Source organism: Canis lupus, chromosome 27, assembly GCF_003254725.2.
Source record: "Canis lupus dingo isolate Sandy chromosome 27, ASM325472v2, whole genome shotgun sequence".
NCBI lineage: Eukaryota > Metazoa > Chordata > Mammalia > Carnivora > Canidae > Canis > Canis lupus.
Genome location: NC_064269.1, coordinates 2,213,954 through 2,241,680, shown reverse-complemented (window position 1 = coordinate 2,241,680; position 27,727 = coordinate 2,213,954). Strand labels below are relative to the sequence as shown.

Genomic DNA, 27,727 nt, shown 5'->3' with positions numbered 1-27,727 from the left:
GCCGCGTGCCAGGGATGCCCTGCCCCACCCAGGTGTGTCCTGAACCTCTGGCCCTGCCCGTCTAGAGCCTACCTGGAGGCTGCATCTCAGCAAAGACGGGCAAACTCCTTTACACACTTCACAGAACATGTACCCACCCCTGCAAACACAGCACACCCTCCACATGCAAACACGGGACGCACACGCCCTTCACATACTCAGCTGTACATAGGATATAAACACTGCAGGAGGGGCGGCCTGGGGGGTGGGGTGCAGTCGGTTAGGCGTCCGTCCGGCTCTTGGTTTCAGCTCAGGTCATGATATCTGGGTCGGGAGCTCCACACTCAGTGCAGAGGCTGCTGGAGATGCTCCCCCTCCCTCTGCCCCTCCCGCTTGAGCTCTCTCTCTCTCTAAAATAAATCTTTAAAATATATATATGTAAACACAGCATGTGAAAGGGTAGAATAGGAGTGGCAGGGCCCAGTGTAGGGCGGGTGCAACCCTCAGCGGAGCAGGGAAGAGCCCACTGAGCAATGCCAAGTCCTACGCTATCTAGGTTTCTGGAAATTGTGGGTGTGACACGTCCAGTTGCTACCAATGGATTCTGAGCTTCTGAAGGGATAGGAAACGGGGACTCCTTGGTCCCCAGCTGCAAATGAGTGAAGACGGCAAAAAGCCATCTGTGGCCACCAAGGAAACGCCATCTACCTTGGCTGGGGACGAGGAGAGGCTGGGGAACTGCACTGAGTGTAATGCCGGAGCCTCCTCTTCCTCGCTGGGCCGCTCACCCGGCCCTCCCTGCAAGCCGCCCTGGGAGGTGGGCAGACAGGCAAGTGGGCTCCCTCCTGAGACTAGCACCTGAACCCGCTCTGCCCGCCTCGAAGGGTCGGTTGTGGGGTGTTTAGGAGCACATTAACGACTGAAGGTGTCATCTGGCATTCGGCAAAGAAGTCTCTCTGGGAACAGCCAGACCTTCCTCCCCAGTGCCCCCCACTTCCCAACCACACCACCCCCTGCAGCTTCTGAGCCCCAGGAGCCTCCGGACCACGTCTCCCCCACCCCACAGACCAGGGCTGCATACGGCAAATGGGACTGGCAGCGGCTTTATTTGGGAAAAGACACTTGAATTGGCTTTCGGTCGGGGGCACGGACAAGAAGGGGTACCCAGGGCAGTAGACTCCCCCTAAGGGTAGGCTGGGGACCGGGGCTGAGCCTTAGGCGGGTCTCGTACGCGAGGCTCCCCTGCACAGCTCCTTCCCCCGAAGGCTTCATGGGGCCACAAGAGCAAGGAGGCTGGGGGGGCCAGCGCTGGCCGTTCACTTGGGCAGGACGTCAGACGACTCAGACACCAGCTTCCCATCGCGAGTCTCGATCTTCTTCACAACCACGGCCTTGGAGGAGCTGCTGCGGCTGAAGGAACCGCCAGGGCCAAAGCCGGACTGGAAGGAGCTCTGGCCGTAGTTGAGGCCGGGGCTCGTGAGGCCCCCGTAGGCCAAGTTCAGGCCACCTGGTCAGAAACGGAAGCAGCCGAAGAATGAGCGCAGGAGGCCCGCACACATCGGGCTCCATGCCGCCCCCGCGTGCCCCGTCCCCTGCCCCCCTGTAGTCCCCGGGCTGGGGCGTCGCCCCCGTTCGTTACTTTAGGATTGTTGGGGGAAACCGGGAGCCCGGGGAGGACAGAGCTGGGAACTCGTGACCTCGGACAAGACCGTTGCCTCGCCCCAGCCCCCCCCCCCCCCCGCCCGCCCGAACAGGAGAGAATGGCTAGAGCTGCGGAACCCCCCCCCACCTCCGCAGGCCGGGGCCAGGACACTCACCGGAGTAGCCGCTGGTCGTCTTCGTATGGATGCTCATGTTCTGCATCCCAGACTCCAGCCTGTCCCCGGAGGATACACGGGACCTCAGAACCGGCTCCTGGCCCTCGTCCCAGGGCTACAGGAATCCGTTCCCTCCCCTCCCCCCGTGCCCACCGCTGGTCCCAGGGCCGGGGCACCGGTCAGGGCCCCCACACCCACCGGCTCTCCTCGCCCTCCAGCAGCTTGCGGTAGGTGGCGATCTCGATGTCCAGGGCCAGCTTGACGTTCATGAGCTCCTGGTACTCGCGCAGCTGCCGGGCCATGTCCTGCTTGGCCCGCTGCAGGGCGGCCTCCAGCTCGGCCACCTTGGCATTGGCGTCCTTAACGGCCAGCTCCCCGCGCTGCTCGGCGTCGGCGATGGCAGCCTCCAGGGCAGCCCTCTGGGGGCACGGGGGCCAGGTGAGCGGGTGGCGCAGTCTGGACGCCTCCTCCCCCCGCCCTAAGCTAACCGACTCCACCTAGCTCAAGGCAAATGCTACCGGTGGCCTTCAGGAAACAGAACAGGGAAACCTAAGCGGCTCCCGGGCACCTCCCTGCTCCAGCTCCTCCCCTGGGACACCGCGGGGCACCATCTCCGCCCCATCCGACTGCACCAGGTCTCTACTTTCCAGCCGCCCTAACGCACTAGAAGCTGACCTCACCCTGATGCAGAGGAGAGATCAAATAAAGCAGGCCTGCGGGGGCCCATCCTGGAGCAGCTGTCTGTCCCATCCCCCGCCGGCCCGTCACGGCCCCAGGGACCTCCTCAGCACCCTTCAGCCCCCTGGGAGCAGTCTGAGAAGCTCAAAGTCTGGTCTAGAATTGCTTTCCTGACCCCAGACCCCTCACCCCTGGCTGCATGGTCTGCCCTCACCTTGTCATGTCCGAGGAGCCTCTCCCAGCCCCGGCCCGGCCCATACCTGGTTTTTGAGGGTCTCGATCTCAGCCTGGAGGCGGCTGATGCTCCGGTTCATCTCGGAAATCTCAGTCTTCGTGCGACGGAGGTCATCCCCGTGCTTCCCGGCCAACGTCTGCAGCTCCTCATACTGCGGGTGGGAGGCAGGAGTGAGGCGAGGGCCCAGCTCGCCTCACCTCTGCCCCCTCCCCGCACACACACCGCCACCAGCCTTCTTCCAGACCTCCAGGTCCCCATACCGCAGTCTCCCCAGCACCCACTCCGCGGGCCCCGCTCACAGCAGGCAGGATAGAGTCTGAAATCCTGCTCCCTCCTGCACTAAGGAGCAGAACCCGCCAAAGGGGAAGGCCAGCTAGTGCCCCCGCTCTTGACCTTGATCTGGTACATGGTCTCGGCCTCCACCCGGCTGCGGTTGGCGATGTCCTCGTACTGGGCCTTGACCTCGGCGATGATGCCGTCCAGGTCCAGGGAGCGGCTGTTGTCCATGGACAGCACCACGGACGTGTCCGAGATCTGGGACTGCAGCTCATGGATCTCCTGGGGGTGGGGGGCAATGGCAGGGGCCGATGTGAGGCTCTGTCCTTGCGCACAAAAGCCTCCTTTGGCAGAAGGGACTTCCTCGGGGACAAGACAGGGAGGCCAGCAGCAGGGGAGAGAAGCAGGTGGGAGCTAGGGCTGGGAAGACGGGTCAAAGGCCTGAACCCCAGGGGGAGGTACAGATGAAGGAGGCAAGGGCCGAAGGCCAAGCAGCTCCAGGTAAGTGACCCAAGGGGTAGAGCCCTTCCCCACTCAGCTGCCCCCTAAAGAACTTGCTATAAAGCCCAAAGATAAAAATAAAAATAAAAATAAAAAAAAAATAAAGCCCAAAGATTTAGAACAAAGGCTCCGTATGACGGCCTTGGACAGGCTGTTTCATTCCCAAGCCTGTTTTCTCCTCTGTGAAGTGGGGTAATAAAGCCTCCCTCGCCCTCATGCAGGGGGACAAAACATACAGAACGAGCACCCTGGGTTATGTCGATAATTGTGATCATTCAGTGGTGACACCCTGTCTGCTGGGGTGGGGGCCCCTCAGTCTGCAGCCCCCCGAGAACATACCTCTTCATACAGCTGCCGTAAGAAGTTGATCTCGTCGGTCAGCCCTTCCAGGCGGGACTCCAGTTCTATCTTGTTCATGTAAGCTTCATCCACATCCTGGGTGGTAGGGGAAGAGGGCCTGAGCGGAGGACCCACATGCCGCAACCAGGGGCACTCAATGGCCCAGGACCCTCTAACTAAATGGCTTTCCCACCTCACTCTGTGGACTGATCCTCCAGCCTCTGCCCCGCCACACCTGTATCCCCGGTGCAAACACCTTTACCTCGGTTTCTCGCAGTCCTCCCCCTCCTCCCCCTCCTCCTCCTTCTCCTCCTCCTCCTCCAGGAAGCTTTCCATGGCCACACCTCCAATTCTACCGCCCCATTTTCTTAACCACGTCCCAACATCATTGTCCAGAGTTCTGTCCAAAACGCACCTAACTACCTCCTCTGTCCTTGTCCGCCTCTCTGTGCTGTATACCTAGCAGGTAGCCAAACGTCCGTTACTTGGACATATTTAGGGACAGAACCCAGAAAGCCTTCGTCCAAGCCTCTAAGCCCCGCCTCCTGTGTCTGGTCGCGGAGGGGCGCTCCCTCACCTTCTTGATGAGGACAAATTCATTCTCCATGTCTCCACGCAATTTGATCTCATCCTCGTATCTGGTGAGGAACAGACTTAGAATCAGAGGATGAAGGCAAAGGTGAGGTTGTCCTGAGCATTTGGGGAGGCAAAAACATCTAGGAAATTCAGTTCATGGAGATGCAGGATAGGAGGGCAGGTCCGGCCCTTCCGCCCTGACCAGCCATTCTCCCGCCAGCCCTACCCCGGGTTTTCATCAGCCAGTGGGGAAGGCTGTAGCAGGAAACCCCTCTCCGAATCCATGAACACATGTTGGATCAGGCTCATTTAGAGGGTCAGAGACGGGAACTGACAGGAGCCCTCAGACAGAACTCTCTGGGGTGTGCTGGACGTCAAAGGTAAGGAATAAATAGGGCCAGGGCTGTAAGGATACAACAGAGGCCTTTCCCACCTTAGGGTTACTATGTAAGCACTACCACGTAAGTTGTTGTCCAAATCTGGACAGTCCTGGGATTGAAAGAGGGTGGGCGCTATTAACAATCATGCCTGGACAGCATGTAAAGGCTAGACTGTCCTGGGAAGGCCGATCCTCCGGTCGCCCTAATTGGACAGGACCGCGCTGCCCACCAGGCAGAGAGGGCCACGGGGTCTAGGGCAGGGCCGCAGGGCTGCGGCGGTGGGAAGGAGGGCAGCTCACTTATTCTTGAAGTCCTCCACGAGCCCCTGCATGTTGCCAAGCTCCACTTCCAGCTTCAGCTTCTCCTGCCCCAGGGTGTCCAGCTGCCTCCGGAGGTTGTTGATGTAGCTCTCAAACATGTTGTCTATGTTGCTCCGAGAGGTTTTCTGCTGCTGCAGGAGGCTCCACTTGGTCTCCAGGATTTTGTTCTGCTGCTCCAGGTGTCTGACCTGCACGGGGGGGAAAGGGGGCAAGAAGGTCTACTTCGGGCCCCGGTGCAGTCTGCAGGGAAGCCAGCATCGTCTTCTCCTCTGACCCGCTCCCGGTGGGGCCTCCAGAGCCCAGAGAGCGGGTGAGCTGTTCTGGAAGGATCCCCAGTGGCCTGATAGAGAAACCCCTGTAATGCTGGGGTTTGGGGGGAGCGCGGGGGCAAGGGACGACAAGCAAGCACACGGATGGAAGGGATGGGCTAGGAGAGTTATGTTGAAATGGTATTTGCAGAACAAATAGGTCTTATTTGCTTAGACTGTATACAAATCAGTAAGAATAGCCAAGTCTCGATTAACACTTTGTATAAGATTGAAAAAGAAATTTCATTGCACATAGCAAATGTTATCCTCATCATTACTATTTGGAGTGGCTTTGAGGCGCGCCTACAGATTACAGAGAAACTTCAGCCCTTTGGCCCCGAGAGCACTGGCCAGAAGACCTGGGGTCAGCTAAATAAATGCTGCTACTAACCCATGCTGCACCGACACCGAGCTGCTTCCCCTTTCTGAGCCTGGGTCTCCCTAACCCCACAGTGGCCCAGAGGAGCCCAGCAGGCCCTTCCAGGAGCCTAACCCCCTGCAGATGGCACTTTCAGCCAGGGAAGGGGCAAGAGACCATGCAGATCTGGGCGCACACTGAGCACCCCCTCCCTGAGGCACTCCCTCTGAGATTTTCCAGCCTGGCAGGGGTCCCCCACCCACCTCTGGCCTGAATCCTCGGCCCTCTCCTCCTGCCCCAGACACAAAGGTCCCGGGTTCCTTGGGCTCAAGGAATCCAGATTTTAAGATGAAACTAAGGCATATTAGAAAGGTTTCATTTAGGGGCGTCTGGGTGGCTCAGTCGGTTAAGTGACTGCCTTCGGCTTGGGTCATGATCTCCGGGTTCTGGGATGGAGCCTGCATCCGGCTCCCTGCTCCTCAGGGAATCTGCTTCTCCTTCTCCCTCTGCCACTGCCCCTGCTTATGCTCTCACATCTCTCTCTCTCTCTCTCTCTCTCAAATAAATAAATAAACAAATAAATAAATAAATAAATAAATATTTTTTAAAAAACAGTTTTATGTATTTATTTACTTATTTGTCTATTTTTAGACTGTATTTTTTAAGTAATCTCTACCCCCAACCCTGGGGCTTAAACTCCTAACTCCGAGATCAAGAGTTACATGCTCCACCAGCTGAGCCAGCCAGGCGCCCCGGAAAGAAAATTTTTAAAGGAAAGAATAATAGACTGCTTCCAAGAACAGGAATGCATTGTCCTTGGCCAACCCAAAGTCGTCACTTTTTTTTCAATCGAAGGAACCAAAAAGAGAGAAGGCGGTCTTAAGGGTGCAGCCTAGATCCAACCAATCCTTCCCTGTAAATCCTTTTGTGGGGACGCCAGGGTGGCTCAGCGGTTGAGCGTCTCCCTTCAGCCCAAGGCGTGACCCTGGGGTCCTGGGATCGAGTCCTGCAACGGGCTCCCTGCATGGAGCCTGCTTCTCCCTCTGCCTGGGTCTCTGCCTCTCTCTCTCTCTGTGTGTCTCTCATGAATAAATAAATAAAATCTTTAATTAAGTACGTAATTAATCAATCCTTTCCTGCCCCAGGTCATCCCGCCCCCAAATCATAAAAAGTAAATGATGTGAACACTGAGCCTTGCTGGACTGCTTACTCCGGGGCCAGCACTGCTAACTAAGCTCTTTGCACACTCTGTGGGCCCCAATAAGCGAAACCTCTTTGATTTGGGGATTATCACGCCCACTTTAGAGGTGAAATCAGGGTTGGTAAGGTAACCCGGTCCAAGGAGAGGCCCGCACCGCCACCGGGGACTTGGGGCTGGGGCCCCGGGAGGCCGCCCAGCCCTAAGGTCAAGGGCTCCAGTTCACAGGGCGCCGCTCTGGCCCAGGATGTGCCGGCCTCCCTTCCCACTAGGCCCCCAGGAGCCCGTGGGCGGGGAGGGACCCGGTCCTGCTGGGTGCTGCTGGGCCCGGCTGCGTCGGAGGGCTGGGCTGGGCCGGGCCAGGCCGGGCGGGGCGTGCAAGGGGCCAGGCTGGGTGGGCAAGGGGCGTTGGCGGCAGACGCCTTATTTGGGGCCATAAACTCTGGGGTTGAACAGGACACAAAACCTGGGCGCGGTGCCCAACGCCCGCAGACTTTGAATCCCGGATGGGCTTTCCTGGCGCCCCCCGCCCCACGCCGACCCCACCCACCCCAGGGCTCAGGGCTCAGGGCCCGGGGCCCAGCACCTCCCACAGACCAAGGGCCTCGGGGCCCCCACCCCAGCCCCCAGGGCGGGAGCCGCTGGTGATGACTCATCCTCGTGCCCCCACACTCAGGACGTGGGATGCCAAAGGCCTCGATCAATATTTGCCCGCTGAGTCGACACCTGCTTCCTGATTCCAGAACCCTATCAAACCCTATTTAAATTTTTAAAAAGGGAGGGGGCGGGGGGGGAGGAATATGCCTTGGTGGCCTGGTGATCCAACTTCTGCCTTCAGCCCAGGGCATGACCCCGGGGTCCCCAGATCAAGTCCCACACTGGGGTCCCCGCAGGGAGCCTGCTTCTCCCTCTGCCTGTGTCTCAGCCTCCTTCTGTGTGTGTCTCTTGTGATTAAATATGTAAAATATTTAAAATTTTTAAAAAAGCCGAGGAGCCCCTTTGGGAAGCCCCTGGGGCAGGGCCAGGGAGAAGGGTTACCCTGGAGCAGGGCCCTCCCGCCCCACCCCACAGCTGAACAGCTGGGACTCTTGCAGGCTCAACCCTCGGGTGCAGTGACATGCGTGAGGAAGGAAGAAGCCTCGAGGCTTAGGGTCAGGGCGGCCGGGGACCCTCTCCCCCTAGCTGCCCCGACCCAAACCGAAGTGCATGGGAGGAGTGAGTCATAGCTGGAAGGGAGAGCGCTGCCAGGGTGGGTGGGGCCGGCAGGATCGCCAGTGGGGGCTGGAGACGTGCCCTCAGACAGGGCCACCAAGACACAGGCGGAGCCCCTCGCCAGCCCCAGGCACTGCCCGCCCCGCGGGGGAGGGTGGGGGGCTCACCTTGTCGATGAAGGAGGCAAACTTGTTGTTGAGGCTCTTGATCTGCTCCTTCTCCTGGGTGCGCACCGCCTGGATGTTGGGGTCCACCTCCAGCTTCAGGGGGTTCAGCAGGCTCTGGTTCACTGAGACGGCCGTGATGCTCCCCACGACCCCGGGCCCGCCGTAGCCCCCGACCACACTCATGCTGCTGTTCAGGCCACCCCGGAAGCTGCCGCTGCTGCTGCCCACCCGGGAGAAGGCGGAGGAGCTGATGCGGGAGCTGGGCCCGCTCGTGTAGGAGCGGCTGCTGAAGGCCCGGGGGCTGGAGGTGGACATCTTGTAGGACTTCTGGGTCACCCTGATGGACATGGTGGAGGCTGGAGTGGAGGCGAGGAGGCCGAACCTGACAGAGGTTCCAGAAGGAGCGCGAGGAGCCGCTTCTAGGTGGGAAGAGTGCCCAAGGGTTGGCCCTTTATAAAAGAGAGCCCAGCCCAAGGGGGTGGATCCGCCTGGTACCTGAGTGGTTGGGCCCCGAGGGGGCTGGGCCTAACCCGACACCTGCCACCTACAGGCCGGACTCAGGTGGGGGCAGCAGAGAGCTGCTCCCACCCCGGAGCCCACTCTAGCGGGGCTCCAGCTCCGGAAAGAGGGATTCCTTCCGGAAGCAGTAAAGCTGGAGAGAAACCCTGGCCTGCCGGAGCCCTCTGTCACAGAGACTGGGTTGGGGTCAACCAGCCACTGCAGCCCTACTCCTCCCGCTTGTCCCCTTCCCCCCTTTAGGAAAATAAACGCAAGGATTCGGAAGCTTAGCAGGAAAGGGATCCCACGGCAGCTGACACCCCAGAGACGCCTCCCCGTGTGCTTTTCTGCACTTTGAGTGATTATGAAATTCTTCCCAGACTGGAGGGCAGGGCATCTAGGGTCCAGATCCTTGAACCTGAGGCCAGCCATCCGCCTAGTGTCACCTGGGTTACTGCTATATCCTCAGCATCCGGTGCCGCTGGGTGAATAATTGTAGAATAAACACACAGTGTGACACACGGGCTGTCTTCCCTCTGGGTCCGTGGGTGCAAGAAATGAGAACCAACAGAGCACGCTCCTGGACGCAACCTAGTGCCTCCCTCCCTCCCAGGATCCCAGGACTGCCTGGAGCAGTAGGCCTTACTAAACGGCACAGAGAATGAGGAACAAGAGCTAAGGAGAGAAAGATGGGGGAGCAACGGAGAGAGGGAAGCTGTACTGTTATTGCCCCTTGCAGGAGTGGTTCCCATAGCACCCAGTGGGTGACTCACAGGAAGGGAGGCAGAACTGTGCGGGGTGGGGCGGGATGGGGGGCACTGCTAGGGAGGCGAGCTGGAGCCACCTGGACCCTCTTTCTCTTCCCAGGCCAGAGGAGATGGAGAAAGAGTCCCTGCACCTGTCTCCCTGAACCCATTATCAGAATGAGTCAGACAGCAGGTTGGAGCAGAGCACGCACCTGTAGGTGGTGAATGGGGAGCTCTGCACCGCACCCCAGGCCTGGGCGGGCCGGGTGGGGCAGGCTGTGGGTGTAAGGCAGGAGTTGAGCCCTGGAGGCAGAGATTCCAGCTGCAATTACCTGATGACTGGGGCTAGATTCTCAGAAGGACCCTGCAGGGCATGGAGGGGACTGGGTGACATGCAGCTAGAGTCCCTCAGAAGAGAGGGACACGCAGCACACAGCCCCCGGACCTAAGGCAGGGGATGACTGTGACTGCCAGGAGGGCGGACATACGGGTCCTCCCCACCCTTCAGCAGACACGCTCGGGCTTCCCGATGGACAGACATATACACCCCTGCTCGGAGGGACAGAAACACACAGAAGCCCCCTCTTTGGGGACAGCATAAATCCTAAAAGACACACAGAAGAGTTCCCACTCAGTCCAAACACACACACATACACACGAAAGGACCCACTTGTCCCTTCCACAAAGACAAATCAGACACTCCCAGAGGGGACCCAGGGACCACATTCCTTTCTCTTCCTTCTTTTCTCCTCCTCACTCTCCCCAGACTCTGGCCTCCAGACGTGTTGAACCAGCAGGAGGAAATCCAGTTAGTACCAGTTTGCACCAGGCCCTCTCCCAGCCCCTGCAAACAATACTTAATTTCCAAAGAGTGAATTGAATGCATGCCGCCCCGCTCCCCAACAAGCAGCCACACAGGCAAGGTGGGGAGATTTCTCCTTCCAGAGACCAAAGGGAGGGGGTGTGGGCCCTCTGCCAAACCTTGGACAGGGAGCAGGAAAGAGAGAGGGAGGGGCCGGTCAGACAGGTATGGCAACCCTGGGGAGGGAGGACACCAGCGCCCCCGTTCCTTCCCCTCCCCCACACCAAGGCAGATTAGGGGGGAAAGGGAGGGGTGGGCGGCGGGGGCGGGGGGGGGGGGCACAATATAACAACCCAGAGCCAGTCCTGGGATCCCAGCCCCTCCACCCCCACCCGCCTGGTTCCAGAAGTGCCTGCTGTTTAAGGTGAGGACAAAGGGGACTATGGGGAACCCTGTGGTTTTTAAGCTGTAGAGCTCCCCGCATCTCAAGGGGAGCCCAGACCAGTCCAGGGCTAGAAGTATGGGCACCTCATCTGTCAGCTCCCTGTGGCCCAGAGACCCCAGGGACCCCTCCCCTGACGCCCCAAGCCAGCCTCAATGCATAGGAAGGCCTGGGCTGCCCTCTCCGGCGGCGACCCCGACCCCTGCTGGGATCCGGGCGGAGGCTGAAGGGAAAGGCCCAGGGCCCAGGGCCAAGTGGTGAGGGAAGGGAAAACCAGCCTAGGGCAGCCACGGACGGACGGACGCAAGTCCTTGCGAGGCTGACTCTGGCCACTGCGGTCTGCCCAACAAAGGGGAGAGTGTTTGCAGCCACCGCGTGACCGGAAGGGAAGGGCCGGATGACTGCCCCAAACTGCCTTAACGGCCTGTTCCCAAGAACTGAAGGAGGAAAGAGGAGACGGATGGCATGTCACAGAAGACCCCAGGAGGCCCTGAGCCCTGGGCAGCTGTGGGGGGGGGCAGAGGTGGGTGGCAGGGCGGTGGCTGCCATCGCATGGCTTGTCACCAGGAAAGATGGTCTGAGCCAAGCTGCTCTCGGTGATCAGGACACCTGACCCAGGACACCACGCCCCCAGCACGCTCTTCGCGGGGGCCCAAACAGAGACGAGCCAGATGCCCACCAACTGACGAACGAGCGGACAAGCAAAAAGTGATGCATTGTGCGACGGGATGTCATTCCCAGGCAGGAGGAAGGAAGCGGTGACTGGGCTACGACGCGGGTGAAAGCAGTGAGGGCAGCCGGTTGCGGAAGGCCACAGGCTGCAGGATCGATTCGGATGAAATGTCCTCAACGGGCAAATCCATAGAAACAAAAGAGATTCTCCAGGCTGGGGAGCGTGCAGATGATTGCTGAAGACTACAAGGATTCTCGGGGTGCCCGGGGGGCTTGGCCCGGTTCAGCGGACTCTTGATGTCAGCTCATGTCATGATCTCACGGGTGAGGACATGGAGCCCTGCGTCGGGTTCCACGCTCAGCGGACAGTTGGCTTGAGATTCTCTCTCTCTCTCACACACATACACACAGTCTCTCAAAAAAAAAAATTTTTTTAAGAAAAAAAATTCTTGGAAAAATGAGCAATTTAAAATCTTATTGTTGGTCTAGAAATAGCCGAGTTTAGCACCTACGCAGCAAGAACAATTATTTTGAGTAGGAAGCCACAGATGGTGGGAGCGCCCATCAGTAAACCGCATCATGAATAATAAAGTTGATTTGATTGTTGATTTTTGTGCCGTGTGCCTCAAGGCCAAAATTGTTCACGGTCAATGTTCAACAAACGGTGGTTCTTCTTCTTCAGGAAGAACGGCGGCTCCGGTGATTACAGGCTGCCACAATGAGAATGGGCTGCCTGGAGGGGTGCGAGCTCCTGACCTGAGAAGTACTGAGACTAGGGCTTGCTTACCAGCTGTCCACCCCGCTCGCGCGAGGACTCCTAGGTCCAGGTAAGGGTTTGGACCAGAACTTCCAGATCCTCCCCACTCTGTGAGCCCTTGATCCACTTCCCACCACCATAGAACTTCCCATATATGTTCCCACATAGGCGTCCACAATGTTCTCCGGTTTCAAACTTTGATTTTGATAGGACATGTGATGACAAGTTATTCGAACAATGGGGCATCTGGGTGATTCAGTCGGTCGGGCGCCAGGACTCTTGATGTCAGCTCAGGTCTTGATCTCAGGGTTGTGAGCTTGAGCCCCACGTTGGGCTCTGCCCTGGGTGTGGAGTCTACTTAAATGAGACACACAAACTTGCATCTGAGTAGAAAAATGTCCCTTTATGCCTCAAGATTCTTCTGACCGGTCTAAGAATTCAACTGACATGAGACACATTAGCAGGAGACATCAAATTTAGTTACGGACGGGGGAATTCTCATAAACGTGAGAGATTCCGAAGACGGTTGGGCAAAATGAGGCGTATATGTCACCCCGAACTAAGGAGGAGGCCGTAGGGGTCTGGGGCTTCTAAGGGAAGGAAAGCAATTCACAGGAAGGTGGAAAAGAGTAAATATTTGGTAAACAAATGTTTGCTGGGCCCGTAAGGAAACAATGGGACACCGAGAAGAATTTTAACAGACTTTGCTAAACCCCTCCTGTCTACCACCCCCGGTTCATACTATACTGTAATCTGTGGCGAGGGCTTCCTTCCTGGAGCAGGTCCTCTATCTAAATTTTTTATGTGATTAGGGGGAATGTCAAAGTTTCTTTCTGAATCTTTTGGGCCTCAACTGTTTTCAGCTCAAAATCATCCACGTGCCAGAGTGGCACATCGTGGGACCATTCGGTCTGCACTCCCACATCCGAGAGTCTGGAGAGGATGAGGCCTCCGGGCCACCTTCCCAGATACTTCAAACTGGAAGAGGCCTTCCATGGGATGGGCCGTCAGTGGGAGGGATCCCGTTGGACTACCTCGCCCTTAACTCAGGGTCTGTCCAGAGCATACACATCACAACTGTCCAGGCGGCAATCCACTTGGGGTTTTTGAAAGGTTCCTCCACTGAGCCAAGGCTGAACACGAGACTTTCGCTCTGGTCCCACCACCAAGTCCTCCAGGAACACACTCTTCTCTCCCCAGAGAAAAGAGGCCAAACCCCAGACTCAGACCATCGCAGGGTCCCTACTTCAATGGATAACATCCCTGTCTTCAACAGGCAACATGCCTGCTCCTCAAGGAAGAAAGCAGAGCGGCCAGGCCCCGGAGCCTGCCATTCCACGGTGATAGCCAAGGAAACAGAGACTAGGAGGAGATCTGCAAGGGGCCCACTCGTGCCGTGAGGACAGCAGCGTGGCGGACTCGAGTGACAGCAAGCGGGAGGCAGGGAGTCACTGGAGAATGCTTCCCAGGGGAGAGGAGCCCCAAGGGAGGAGTCACACAGGCCCCCCACAGCTCCACTGTAGGAAAAAGAGCTTCCCTAAAGGGTGCGTGCAGGTGACCAGACAGGGGTGCGAGAGGGAGGAAAGAAAGCAGAGGTCCCGAGGCTCAGCTACAGCCCCCACGCCCGCCCCGCCCTCCAGCCCTGAGAATTATCCCGCTTGGGCCTCCGGCCAATGGAGCTATTGTCCAGGGCCCTTGCTCTGAATTTCCTGCCTGGCAACCTGAGGACCCAGGTGGGGGGTGGGGGCAGGGACCCGAGGTCTTTATTCCCTCCTGCTTCTATTCACCCATTCATTCATTCATCTATTCATTTGCTTATCAGGCACCAGCCTGAAAGGTCTGCAGAGATAGCTTCTTGGTGCCTTTCACACCGTGAGGTACAAGTGGGAACCTCCTTTGGCCAAGGCAAGATGTGTCCTGCGGTCTCTGTGGAAAAGGGACCATTAAGAGTCCTTTGTCCCAGGGCAGCCCCGATGGTGCAGCAGTTTAGCGCCGCCTGCAGCCCAGGACATGATCCTGGAGTCCTGGGATCGAGTCCCGCATCGGGCTCCCTGCATGGGGCCTGCTTCTCCCTCTGCCTGCGTCTCTGCCTCTCTCTCTGTGTCTCTATGAATAAATTAAAATCTTTAAAAAAATAAAAATAAAAGAATCCTTAGTCCCTAAGTCAGTTCATCAGTGGACTGACTGGGCACATGCTGGAAGGCTCGGAGAGCTGGGGGCCTAAAGGTCTTCCCGTGTATTGGGAGACACAGAACGCATAACACCACTTACCCTGATACTTGATTTATTTTTAATTCATGAGAGACTCACAGAGAGGCAGAGACACAGGCAGAGGGAGAAGCAGGCTCCATGGAGGGGCCCCGATGTGCGAGTCAATCCCAGGACCCCGGGGTCACACCATGAGCCGAAGGCAGACGCTCAACCGCTGAGCCACCCGGACGCCCCACTCTGATACTTTAATGGTGATACTTATACGGTACAACAAAGGCCTTACGGGGCCGCCTGGGTGGCTCAGTCAGTTAAGCATCCAGCTCTTGATTTCAGCTCAGATCGTGATCTCAGTGTCCTGAGGTCAAGTCCCGCTTCAGGCTCTGTGCTCAGCAGGGAGTCTGCTTGAGATTCTCTCTCTCTCTCCGTCTCTCTCTGCCCCTCCCTGCCTCAAATGAACAAATAAATGGTTTTTTTAAAAGACTTTATGAACATTAATTCATTTAGTCTTCCAGACACCCGGGTAGCTCAGTGTTTAAGCATCTGCCTGGGCTCAGGGCATGATCCCGGGGTCCCGAGATCAAGTCCCTGCACAGGGCTCCCTGCATGGAGCCTGCTTCTCCCTCTGCCTGTGTCTCTGCCTCTCTCTCTGTGTCTCTCATGAATAAATACAAAAAAATGTTTTAAAAGAAAAAGAAATGATGGTGCGTGTACGGCAGGCCGGGGTAAACGGAAGGGTTCAACCAGATGGGGTCAGACCAGAGGCTAGGCCGCCTGAGGCCTGACTCATTCAGAGGACTGAGGGTCCCAGTACAATCACACAGTTGTAGCCACTCCGGCCCCGGTGGCTGGGACCCTCCGGCTTGGGGACGCCGGTCTGTTCGGGGGAGGTGAGGAGCTGCAGGAGGAAGAAGAAGAAAAGGGGTACAAACAGCTGAAGCACAGCCCTCCTTACAGAGAAGGCTCAGGGATCAAGGGCACGCATGGGGGGAAGCCATAAACTCCAGGGTATCTAGGCACGACCTGAGGCTAATCACCTGCCATAAAAGCAACCACAGCCCATGGAGAGGTGGGACAGAGGAGGGATCTCCCCAACAGCGAGCCGCCCCCAAGCCAGCCCTGCCCGTGCCACCCCCACCTGCTGGGGTGGAGGAAGTGAAAACAGGGAGTCACCATCTGAGCCTCAATTCCCTCCTCTGATATTGGGGGCTGGCTAAACAGCCTCTGATAGTTCTGACTCTCCCAAGAACATCAAAAGCTTAAAAGATTCTAAGGAATTTGGCTTCAGTCCAAAAATAATGAGGATTTTTCTCTGACCGGGAGAGGCTAATGATGATAAACAGGGGGGCTTCTTGGGCACCTGCTGGCTTCTCCCTGGGTACACAGACACACAAAGCTGGACTCCTGCCCTCAGAGCACGTAGGAGGCAGGTGCTCTGCTAAAACGAATAACCCCTCAGCAGGCCCGTCCCCGCCTGTGCACACACAACCTCAGCCCACACCACACAGCCCCCGAGCCATGCACACGCATGCCTGCACGCCTGGTCACAGTCGTCCTTGCCCTGCAGACACACACACGGCATCCTCACAGGAGTGTGTGCCCCCCGCTTGCCCACCCATCGCAGCCACGCACACGCCACTCTCCAACACACACACACACCCAGGTACAGGAGCCATGTCATCCACACCCCAACACACTTGTAACACATTATTGCTCACAAGTCTTGATTGCAGGTCACTGAGATCCAGCTCATAGGGGCTTCATGTAAGAGGTCGTTTATTTGCTCACACAACTGGGAGGACCAGGGGTGCATGTGACGTTTGGCATAGCCGAGAGGAAGGGCTCGGGGATGCGGGGCTCGGCCACGAGAGCAGGATTGTCTTCCTCTAGTCTTCTGGTTTTCCTCTGTGTTAGCCTCCTTCTGGGACACACCAGGTCCACGCTGCAGCAAGGATGACCACTAGACGGGACGCCGGGCGGGGGGCTCAGCCGTTGAGCATCTGCCTTCCACCAGGGCCTGATCCTGGAGTCCCAGGATCGAGTCCCGCATCGGGCTCCCTGCATGGAGCCTGCTTCTCCCTCTGCCTGTGTCTCTGTCCTCTCTCTGTCTCTGTCTCTCATAAATAGATAAATAAATAAATAAATAAATAAATAAATAAATAAATAAATAAATAAATAAAATATTTAAAAAAAAAAGGATGACCGCCAGAGGAGCCCCCCATCCTGTCCACCCCAGCTAAAGTCGCAAGGCTGACTCTTCCTGGACCCGCTTAGATCACGTGCTCATCCCGGAACCAATCTCTTTGGCCAATTTACCAATTTACAGCAGACTGTAATCTGGACCAGACCACATCTCCCGGGAGCCCCTGGAGGAGGGCAGTCAGCCCCACCCAACCTACATAATGGGTAAGGGTAGAAACAGGTGATTCACCAAAAAAAAAAGCGGAGGGGGGACACGATGTTGGGCAGGTAAAAACAACAGCTGTTCATTGCCTGTACTAAACCAAATGTACACAGAGGCAGGCGTGGAAATCTAGAGGGCTGCAAGGGTATAAAGATATGGGTGTGCACACTGAGCCCTTGTACAAATACAAATGCTGCCCGGCCAAAGCCTACTTTCTGCAGCTTATCAATGGAATATGGATTTCAGATAAAGAAGGGATCCAGACATATGCCACTAGGACTTCAAAGGAAGGGAAGAGCTGTTTTAAAATAGGTTTTACTTATTAAAAAAATAAGTAAATACATAAAATAGAATTAAATTAAAATAAAATAGAATTAAATTAAATAAATTAAATTTAAATTTAAATTAAATAGGTTTGGGCTTGACTGAGAGAAATTCACAAAAAGAATATGGATGGAAAAAATGTGGAAATGCAAGGAGTCACCGGTCGGGAGCAGGAATCCTATGGAACGGAGAGCAGAAAGCCTCGGTGGTGAGGGGGCAGGTGGGATGGAGGGCGTCAAAGGCACCTCAGAGTTTACCCTGCAGGTTGCAGAGCCCCAGGAAGGTGTGTGGCAGGAGGGTGTGGGTTAGATGGTAGAGGCGAGGCTGGAGGTGGGGGCTACACAGGGGGCTCCTGCAGCACCCCACGAGGAGGTGTGGGGTGGCAGGAGCAGTGGGGTGGGAGCAGGATGGGGTCAAGCTACGCTAAGAAGGAAGAGCCAGCAGGACAGGGCAACTGATTGCAGGGCTGGGTCCAAGTGAAGGGAAGCGAGGAGGTGACTCAGGTGCACTTCAGCGGCCCCCGCCCACCCCAGCACCTGCTGCTCGGCCTGATGGGTGCAGGCATTTGCCGGAGCCGCCGGGCCTCCCCGGCCACCCAGTCCATCCTGCCAGCTCTTTGCACACAGGCCGGGTCCTCTAGTGTCCGTGTCTGCTTCCCATCTCTGGGCCAGCCTCCGTCTGGCAGGGTCCCAGCCCAGAGTGGGTGTCGCAGGGGGTACGGCCCCTGCCTCCTCACCTCTGCTCGTCACCGTGCGCGCAAGCTCCCGGCTTCACTGCGGCCACAGCTCGGCAAGGCCCCCACGAGACCCGCGAGGTCCTCGGGGGAGCCCACGTCCTCCCTGCCGATGGTGATGGTGACACACCTGGAGCACAGTGTGATTCACCGGCTGGCGTCCACTGGGGAGTACGTCCTTGGATACGTGGAAGGGGGTGCAGAGAGATGTGTGGGGCGGGGAGGAGAATGGGAAGCCCGTGCGGACACACAGCCCAGGACCCAGGAGGGCGGGTCCCGGAGGCTTGGGCTGCCCGGAGAGAAGACGGGCCATCACGCCAACGGGGGTACAGAGGGCTCGCCAGGAAGGGGGCCAGCGACAGGCTGCTCGCCCCAGCTACCACTTGACAAACGTTCGAGCTTCGTGCAAGTGGAATCCGCATCGTCTTCTGCAAAGTGGTGGCTTCCTCTGTGAGAGGATGGGTTGCACCAGAAGGCCAAGGGGACTTGAGTGTCAGAGTCACAGGGGTGGCCAGGAGCTCAGAAGCATGGCCTGAGGGCCTGCTATGTGCTCTGCTCTCCTCATCTCCTTTCAAAACCCTCCCTATGGGGCTCCTGGGCCGCTCAGTGGTGGAGCATCTGCCTTCAGCCCAGGGTGTGACCCCAGGGTCCCGGGATCGAGTCCTGCATCGGGCTCCCCACAGGGAGCCTGCTTCTCCCTCTGCCTGGGTCTCTGCCTCTGTGTGTGTGTGTGTGTCTCTTATGAATACATAAATCTTTTTTTTTTAATTTTTAAAGAAAAGAACTGGAATCTGAAACCCACGGATTCCTCACGGGTGGGACCGTCCCCACACAGTTCCCCCTGCCCCACAGCCAGGTGTGATGGAAGCCACAGGACAGTGAATGCAGTCAGAAGAATCTGGGAGCCACTTCGCAAGCATGTGACGTTGGGCAAGTGACTTCATCTCTCCGACCCCGTTCCCTTTCTTCAGCTGAAAATGCAGATAACGGTGGCCGCCCAGGAGGGCTGATGTGAACAGGAGACGGGACGGACCAGGGCCTGGCAGCGGCAGGGCAGTCAGGGTTAGCTGGACCCTCGCCACCCTCTGTGCCTGCCCCCTGCCTCTCCTAAAGCCTCCCCCTACTCAGCTTCCCCTCACCCCTCCCCCACCCCCGGAACTGGTGCTGGCACCGCTTTGACGCAGTGGCCTTGGAAGAAGTTAAGTCCTGGTCTCCCCCTTGCAGGATGGACCGGTGCCTCACGCGTCCTTGTGTCCTCCACCGTGTCTGGCCCACCCCCGGTGGGTGCCCAGGAGCCTGCTCCGAAGGGTGGAGGGCCGCTGACTAGAGGGAGGTGGCAGCTGGGGCTGCAAGGAGGACTCCAGAAAAGAGTGATAAAGGGAGAGCATGCAAAACTCTGCCACCATGCAAAACAGAAGCTTGCAAATGCAATTCCCAGGGAGCAGCCCATGCAAACTGAGCCCCGCCAGTGGACACCCTCAGGCCTTCCCCAGCTCCCACCCCAGGGCCCCTTTCCCTGCCACCACGGTGGAGGTGGAGGTGGTGGTGGGAACAGCGGGGCTCCCGGGGGCAGCCCACATTCACGGAGTTCCCGCTAATGTCAAAGTGTCGGATCACTTGCAGATACCTGACCCGCGAGGGAGGCACCATTAGGCCTGTTTAACGGAGAGTCCTTCAAGCTTCACCTCAACCCGGGGTGAGTCCGCAGCCTGAGCACGCTCCCTCCGTGCTGACTCCTCGGGAGGCAATACCCAGCGGCCTCCATCCAGGGGAGCGGAGCTGTGGCTGCCCCAGAAGAAGTGGTCCGAGGCCACTTCGCTTATTTGAGTCAGCAGTTTGAAAAATCCATATATCCCATCATTCGATCGGTATTTGTGGAACACGGAAATCACCCCTCCTACCCCAGGGGTTCTGACGGATTTAGGGGATCTCTCCCCAGAGGGGAAGCGCCGCGAGGGCAGGGCACCTGACGCGTTAACAACCGCATTGGCCCTAGGAAGGGCGGGCAGGGTCCACGGAACACATGCGGACGAACTCACCCGTGAGCAGCTCAGGTCACAGGAAGCCCGCTCCCCACCCGACGGAGCCCAGCCTCCCTCCCTGATCCCCTGGTCTCCGAGGGCGAGGGCGGAGGCCACCCCGAAGCAGCAGCACACAGGACGTGCTTCACAGGCCTTCAGGCGAGGCTGCTGACCCCCAAGGTAGGAATGGGCTCAGAAGGGGGGGCCGGGGGAGGGTCGGGGCTAGACCGGTGCAGCCTGGGGAAGGGGCATGCTAGCCCCCGTGGCAACTCCGTGTGTGTTTGCATGTTCCCTTCCCGACAGGATTCAGGCCAAGGCCAGTATCCCCCAGGCCAGGCGCCACCTCCTCTCCTCCCTTGACTCCTCCATACCCCAGGTGATCGTCCCCCCCCAGGTGATCGTTCCCCAGGTGATTGTCTCAGGAAACCCAGAGAAGCCTGAGCCACCGCAGAGGCAGCCCCAGCACCGGAGGCATGAGAAAGTCCGACCCAGGGAGAGGATCGTTCCCCTCCCCGATCTGTGCTTCTGACTCAGAAGTGTCCAGCTGCGGAAGCCGAACTCCCCAGGCCTCCTCCTAGATGCGGGGTGCATGGCTCCCACATCCAGCCACACTGACCCTCCACCCCCAGCCGGACCCTCTTCCACGTGGCAGCCAGCTCCGACGCCGCAAATTCTTTCTCTCCCTGCGCAGGTCTCCAGACCAGGGACTCTCCTTCTCTCCACTCCAAGCACCTCCTACAGGAAGCCCTCCTGGACTGCTCCCTCCCAGGCTTCTCCTTGCCCTCCAAGCCTAGACTCTGACACCCTCAGCTCTGAGCTGCTCTCCCAGGCTGGGGGCATGGGCTCAGGCGCCCCCAGAGGCCTAGGATTCCCCCCACAAGAGTAATCCTTGCAGAAACTGTGAAATAAGCATTATTTCCATTTGAGAGCTAAGGAAACAGCCTGGAGGTTAAGAAAAGCTTGTGCGTATGGTAGCAAATGGGAGAGGCCAAACCAGACCGCGCCGGCCTCTCAAGCCAAGTGTCTCCTCCAGCCTTACACCTCCCACCTCCTTCTCCATCCAAGATCCTAGCAGATGCCCGGCACTCCCCACACCATAGACTTTTTATGACCCCTTTCGAACTTCACGATTAAGCCTACGGGGAAAGTACAAACAGCCTCATTTTACACCTGAGGATAGGGGAGTTCAGACAGTCTCGAAATATTCCCTAAGGTCACAGTGCCCTGGAGTGTCAGGATGGAAATCGAACCCAACCTTTCTAGCTCTAAAAGCCAAAGTGAGGTTCCCCGGGCCCCTGGGTCCAGGCAGAGCCAGGCTGAGAGAGGCAGGAGACCCCGATGCCGATCCTCCAGGCGTCAGCCAGCGCCTCTGATAAAGGAGGCCGCCTTCCAGAGGGGGAGGCCTGCGGGGTGGCCCCGCTGATCTGGGGAGATCCGGAATCCCGGAGCAGCTGGGCACCGGCTGGCACCACCGACCTCCACCCTCGTGCCGTCCTCTGAGCCGACACGCCCTCAGGTCCTCTCTTTCCCTTCTGCACTTCCCCCCGCCACTGAGCACTCTGGGATTTGTGATTCAGTGAAATGAGATGGAGATTAATTTCCTTTTTTTTAAAAAAAAATATTTTATTAATTATTCATGAGAGGCACAGAGAGAGAGAGAGGCAGAGACACAGGCAGAGGGAGAAGCAGGCTCCATGCAGGGAGCCCGACGCGGGACTCGATCCCAGGTCTCCAGGATCATGCTCTGGGCTGAAGGCGGCGCTAAACCGCTGTGCCACGGGGACTGCCCGGAGATTAATTTCCATTTTGAGAATTGTGTTCAAGCGACTCCTAGACCCACGGAGACTAGTAGCTGGAAGACAGAAATCTGGAAACCGAATCGCACGTGTTCCGATCTCGGCTCAGTCTCCAAATCGCTGTGTGTCACAGGACAAGTCACTCGCCCTCTCTGCGCTACCGTCCTGTCTGTACAGTCAAGGAGCCGTACCATGTGTTTCTGGAACTCCTTTAATTTCATTTAAATTCTTTGGTTGTGGGGCGTCTGGGCGGCTCAGCTGGTTAAGGATCTGACTCTTGATTTCGGCTCAGTCATGACCTCAGGGTCCTGGGACCAAGCCCTGCGTCGGGCTCCACGGTGAGCACGGACTAAGGTTCTCCCTCTCCCTCGGCCCCTCCCCTCCGCCCTCACACTAAATCAACTCAATCGTTCATTCATTTGGTTTTCAGAACTTCGAATTTCCCAAAGTTATGGCAGCGCAGCGAAGACGGCATCAGACTTGAACTCATACTTGATTTGGGCTCTCGGCTTTTGTTCTCTCGTATGTCAAATAAATCATGTGAGGCCTGTATTTGTAGAAGCTTTCCCTCGCCTGTCAAGTCCCTGTAGAGGACCCCACCCGTGATCCCTCCCACTGCAGTAATAGCCAGGGAACGACACGCCGTCCCCTCCTTTCACTGAGCATGGAAAGGGGCGAAAGGAGAGACTGGACGAAGGACTGGCTCATCTGAGGAATAACAGGAGGGAAGGGGGTGCTCCCTGGGAGGAGCCCCTGGGCTGGGGCTGGGGCCCCCCACCCTCCCACTCAGACTCAGATGGGGTCAGGCCAGGAAGTGGGAAGCGTGGGCTCCAGGGGCGAGAGCACAGCAAGGCCGGATCATGGGGAAATGACCTGCAGGGGGGTGAGGGGGGATCGGCGGTTTCTGAAAACGGTGCTCCCAGATGGTCCGAAATCCCCAGCACAGACTGGGTAAGGCCAGGTCAGGCCCCCAGAGGAATGCGGCTGGGGGCTGCGTCTATGGAACAGCGGCCTCAGAGAGTGGGCCCATCCGGGTCATAAACCTTATCTCCCCACCTCGGGGAGCAAAGAGCTATCTCTGAGTTCCCAGGAGCTCAGACGGAGCCAGAGCTGGGGGCTTACAGGCCGGTGGGCCCGGGCAGTGACCCTCAGGGTGTGTGGTCTATCAGGAGATGGGACCAAGGGAGGTCAGAGCCAAGGGGGAGAAGGGATGGAGCAGGAGGGCTGGTCCCAGCAGAGGCCAAAGGTCTCCGACTCCTGCCAGCCTGCCCGAGAGCCAGGAATCGCCAGGAATCTCCTCCCGGGAAGGTCCAGTCCCAGGGCAGGACAGCTGTTCCCCAGCCCTGGGGCTCGGCACTGCGCTTCCTGGAGTCTCCCGGCGTCTCACCCTCTCTGCCACCATTAACTACTTCTCTACTTTGAAAACCACACCGACTTACCCCTCCTCTTAGGGAACAGGAGCAGGACCCATAAAAGCAAAGCACCCAGGTCCTAGTCCTGGTCTCCCCGCCGCCCCCCTCTACTCGGACTGGGCTCCCAGTCCCGTCCAGGGGTGAGGGCAGATGGGAAGGGAGGCTGTGCTGCCAGGATCTCTGTGTCCCTGAGAAATTCTCTCCCTCCCTGCGATGTCCCCTCCTCCTCCTGGCAGGCAGGTGAGAGGGGCCCTGGAGACGTGCGGGCCCGAACGGGGCCCCTCTGCAGAGCCGAGGGGAGGCTGACATCATCCCCACACCGAAGCTCCTAGACCCATCCACACCCCGCCTCTGCCCCTCTTCCCGTCCCGCCACCTCCCCCAGTCGCTTTGCTCCAAGATGTCCTCTGGCCAGGCCCAGCCGGGTGATCTTCTATAAACACTTTGATCCTGTCACTCCCCAGCTCAGAGCTTCCCGTTGCCTTCAGAATAAAGGTCAAACTCCTCTTCTGGGCGAGCTGAGCCTTCCCTGCCTGGCACTCGCTGCGTCCCTGCCCAGCCCCAGGGCTGCGCCCTTCCCTCCCCCAGCACCTCCTGTCCAGTCACCTGCACCTGCGGAAATCTGCCCCGTCCCCAGGCCCTGGCTGCAGCACACCCCATTCATTCTGCAAACATTTACTGAATGGAAATCACACACCAGGCACCTGCCCACACAGCCTGCCTCGGCCGCCACTGCTGGAAGTCACCGCTCCCCGAGAGGCCCCAAACGAGGCTTTGTTATGTCCTGGGCCTCTCACCCTCGCCTGAGCACCCCCCTGACTGTGAGCCGGATCCTCAGGCATCTAACGTGCCTCGACCACCAGCTAATGGGGCAGTCCCCCACATTTGTCTCATTCAGGCCTCACGATGACCTTGGGGGGTTCAGGATCATTACCCTTATTCACGGATGGGACACTTAAGTAACTTGTGCAGCAACTAGTCATCGGGGCTTTGCACGGGGTCCCCACGTCCAGGGCCCTCAGACCAGCAGCAAGTCCAAAGCAGGCTCACGCCTCACACATCTTTCTGTTTCGCTCAGTACCCGGCACCGAGGTTGCTTTGATTCGAGGGATGAATGAACCTTCTCGGATTCTATTCTATCCAGAGGAGTCCTTGTCTCCACTCCGATCCCTATTTCCTCTCTCCCACATTCCGATTTTTCCTATCTTCTCCTCCCCTTCACCCTGGGCCCCAAGGATCCAGAAGATAAGGGAGAAAGGGGGTGGGATTATTCTCACTGATATCAGGGATCAAGCCGGCCTCGGGGAAGGCTCCACAGCCCAGAAACAGCCCCAAGGAGGTGATTGGGGTCGGGAAGGCTCCACCCGACAGCCCACCACGCAGCCTGGGAGACCAGGGGAGTCCAGCCCTTATCTCCATCCCTCCCCAGTTCTAGCAGGACAAAGGCGGGGCAGGAGGGAGCAGTGGGGGCAGCCAGATAACAGCGAGGGGCTGGGAAGAAACCTGCCTGCAGTGACTCACCGCCCTGTGCCTTCCCACAGTGGGGGGGGGCGGGGGTGCACACTTGAAATTCCAGCCCGGCCCTGGAGAGACACTTGCGGCAGTACAGCGGACAGCAGGAGGAGGAAGAGCTGTTTACCCCAAACTAAGGGCCACCATGGCAACAGAGGCCAGGGCCACCGGTGCAGGGAGCAAAGGTCCGGCCAGAGCGGGACCTGCCAGTCTGGCAACCGGGACCGCACGACCCAGCCCTTCTCTGGCCAAGCACCCCCTTGTGGCCAGCAGAGCTCATCCTGTCATCCTGGGAGCCGCCAGGGCAGCCCTGGGAGCCCAAGCACCCATTTTGCAGAACCACAAGGCTTCTCATCCCCACCCTCCTGCTCCCCGGCGCTTTCTCTCTCCGCGGGCCAGACACAGAAAGGCAGATACTGAACCCGGGGGAGCTCTTGGCCTCTGTGCTGGGGCGCCAGCTGCTGGGAGGGGCAGGGGGGCTGTCAACCCAGGAAGGCTTCCTGGAGGAGGACAAGGCAGAACAGAAGGAGGAAGGTGTCCCAGGCTAAGGAAAAGGCAGTGAGGGTGTCAGAGCAGAAGAGGGCGTCTCCTGGGCTGGAAAGACACATCCTCACACCTCCCCCTCTGCTGGGGATGGGGACCCATGAACTCCCAGTGCCTGAAGGGGCTCCATGGCTGGCATCCCCTCTTAATGCTCCCCTCACCTGTTATCTGAATGCATTCCCACCCTTAACTCCTTCTTGGAGGTGGCACTCCCGGTGCTCAGGGCCAGGCCTTCCACCCACACTCTCAACACCCCCCCCAACCTTGTCCCATCAAGTGGCTTCGCCCTCGGTCCTGCTACTCCCACTGCCATGGGATTTCTCCCCACTTCCTGTATCCATATGCAAGTCTTTCCTCCTTGAAAAAAGAAAGAGAGGAAGAAAAGAGGGAAGGGAGAGTGGAGGGAAATCATCCTTGACCCTTGACACCTCTCTCTCCACAATCAAGCTTCTCAAAAAAAAGAGGTCACAGTCACTCTCAATTCTCACCTCACCCTGCCTGCTCCACCCCAGCCGCCAGCCATGGAAATCATTGAAACCACAAACCATCAGGGGCGTTTGGGTGGCGCAGTCACTTGGAGCTCCTGACTCTTTATTTTGGCTTAGATCGTGATCTCAGGGTCGTGAGATTGAGCCCTGCGTCATGCTCTGTTCCTCCTCGGGGAGTCTGCTTGAAATTCTCTCTCTCCTCTCCCTCTGCCTCTCCCTGTCACCCATCCTCCACCCCACTCAAGTGCTCTCTGTCTCTATCTCTAAAATAAATAAATAAATAAATAAATAAATAAATAAAATATTTTTTTAAAATCCACTAATGATCAACTAATAGCTGAATTTGATGGACTCTTTTTAAGTCTTCTCTTATCTGACCTACCTATAATTTTGGACTGGACACCACCGATGACTCCATCTTTCTTGAAAGACTATTTCCTTGGGCTCCTGATACCTCCTTCTAAATTTCTTACTATCCCTGGAGCCATTCCTTTCCAATCTTCATTCTTGAATCCTCTCTATCTGCCTACCACTTGTATCTGTTGTCCTTTATCTTTTTGGTGGGCCACCCACACGCCTTCGGCACTGGTCACAGATTGCCAGCATCTCCCACATAACTCAAGAGGTTCATGTACTCAACATGGTTGGTTCATGGAAACCCAACCACAGAAGCCAGACTGAGAGCCTCAGCCTCAACCTCTTTTCTTCTGGCCAACCCCATCCACGTCCGGGATGGTGGCTCCCAGACTCTCAGGAGAGCTGCAGAACTGTGTTTCTAATCACCACCTGGATGTCTCACCCAAGTCTCAAAACCAGTAGGTTCCAAACTGAAGTCATTCTATAACACCACCCTCCTGGCTTCACTTCCTCTCATAATTCCCATCTGATGGACAGCATCACCCCTTCCAAAGTGAGAAATCTAGGAGTCACTTGAAGGCCCAGGGATGCTGCTACAATCTGCCTCATTGATTGTTTTGAAGCTAGATCATGATACGTATAAAGCATGTAAAATTGTGCCTGGCACATCATAGGTGCTCAGTAATTGTTAGTTATCATTGTTGGAATTCTTACTTCTTTGTTCCTTATACATCCCATTAGATACCAAGACCTGCAACTCTAACTTCTAAATTTCCCTTGAATGTATGTTCCTCGCTGTATTTCCAGTGATTCTCCCTTAACTGAGGCATTCATTATCACTTGCCTAGATGATTGCAGTAATCTCCAATCTTGTCTCTTCACACCTTTCCAAGACATCCAGCCAGAATAGTCTTCCCAAAAGGTAAAATGATCATGACTCTTTCCTGCTTCAAGCTTCAGTGTCTCTCCAGATCCTAAAACAGTAGCCCTTAGCCTTCGGTGCATCCCTGGGGAACTTGATATAAATGGAGGCACGGGGCACCTGGGTGGTGCAGTCAGTTAAGCATCTGACTCGGGTTTGGCTCAGGTGGTTTTCTCAGGGGCATGAGATCAAGCCCCACATTGGGCTCCACACTCAGTGGGGAGTCTACTTGAGATTCTTTCTCCCTCTCTCTCTCTCTTTCTTCCTCTCTCTCTCTCTCTCTCTCAAATAAATAAATAAATCTTAAAAAAATTGAAATTAAAATTAAATAAATGGAAACCCAGACCCTGATACCAAAGAGTATTATTCCACAGGTGGCGGGTGCCACTTGAGCACCTGCATTTATAACATGTTTCCCAGTGTACCTGGTGCAAAAATAAAGTTGAGAACCAGAGAAGGGCAAACTCTTCGTGGCCTACAAGGCCCTCCTTGACCTGGCCCTCGCTGACCTTTCCCACTTCATCTTCTGCTTCTTACATTTTTCTGCTACATATTGGCTCCCCATATAGTCAGCAAATACCTATTGATCACCTGGTAAGTGCAGACACTAAAGACACAATGATGAGCAAAACAGACACGGCCCCTGGAACTTACAATCTACTTAGAGAGAAAGATGCTAACCTAATAATCCCACTAATGAAGATAAAAATATAAACTGCTATAAATTGTTTTAATGAAAGAAACATG

At 57.0% G+C, this 27,727-nt stretch overlaps 1 protein-coding gene and 2 long non-coding RNA genes across 5 annotated transcripts; 2 read left to right on the top strand and 1 right to left on the bottom strand.

Moving 5' to 3' along the window:
- Positions 1–1,066: 1,066 nt before the first annotated feature.
- On the bottom strand, positions 1,067–8,793 carry LOC112667208 (keratin, type II cytoskeletal 8). The gene is made up of 9 exons (XM_025458794.3): positions 8,345–8,793; positions 5,081–5,289; positions 4,403–4,463; positions 3,826–3,921; positions 3,103–3,267; positions 2,735–2,860; positions 1,995–2,215; positions 1,797–1,855; positions 1,067–1,486 (listed from the first exon to the last, which is right to left on the bottom strand). The coding sequence occupies exons 1-9, from the start codon at positions 8,690–8,692 to the stop codon at positions 1,296–1,298; spliced, it is 1,476 nt and encodes a 491-aa protein (XP_025314579.1). The 5' UTR covers positions 8,693–8,793; the 3' UTR covers positions 1,067–1,295.
- Positions 8,794–10,822: 2,029 nt separating this feature from the next.
- On the top strand, positions 10,823–14,952 carry LOC125753854 (uncharacterized). Its single transcript, XR_007406526.1, has 2 exons — positions 10,823–11,828; positions 12,187–14,952. It is a non-coding gene; the product is annotated as an uncharacterized LOC125753854 (long non-coding RNA).
- A 1,703-nt stretch (positions 14,953–16,655) lies between these two features.
- On the top strand, positions 16,656–22,299 carry LOC112667206 (uncharacterized). Of its 3 annotated transcripts, XR_007406511.1 has the most exons (7): positions 16,658–16,875; positions 17,287–18,101; positions 18,783–18,992; positions 19,155–20,131; positions 20,255–20,327; positions 20,643–22,085; positions 22,178–22,299. It is a non-coding gene; the product is annotated as an uncharacterized LOC112667206 (long non-coding RNA). The 3 variants fall into 3 exon arrangements; XR_007406510.1 differs by having other exon boundaries at positions 16,656–16,875; positions 20,255–22,085; XR_007406512.1 differs by lacking the exon at positions 20,255–20,327.
- The last annotated feature ends 5,428 nt before the right edge of the window (positions 22,300–27,727 follow it).

Coding starts and splice junctions, on each gene's coding strand:
- LOC112667208 (XM_025458794.3), bottom strand. CDS start 8,692: ATGTCCATCAGGGTGACCCAGAAGTCCTACAAGATGTCCACCTCCAGC. Junction 2,861..3,102: donor AGACCATGTACCAGATCAAG/GTCAAGAGCGGG, acceptor TCCCACCCGCAG/TATGAGGAGCTGCAGACGTT. Junction 2,216..2,734: donor TCGAGACCCTCAAAAACCAG/GTATGGGCCGGG, acceptor CCGTGCCCCCAG/AGGGCTGCCCTGGAGGCTGC.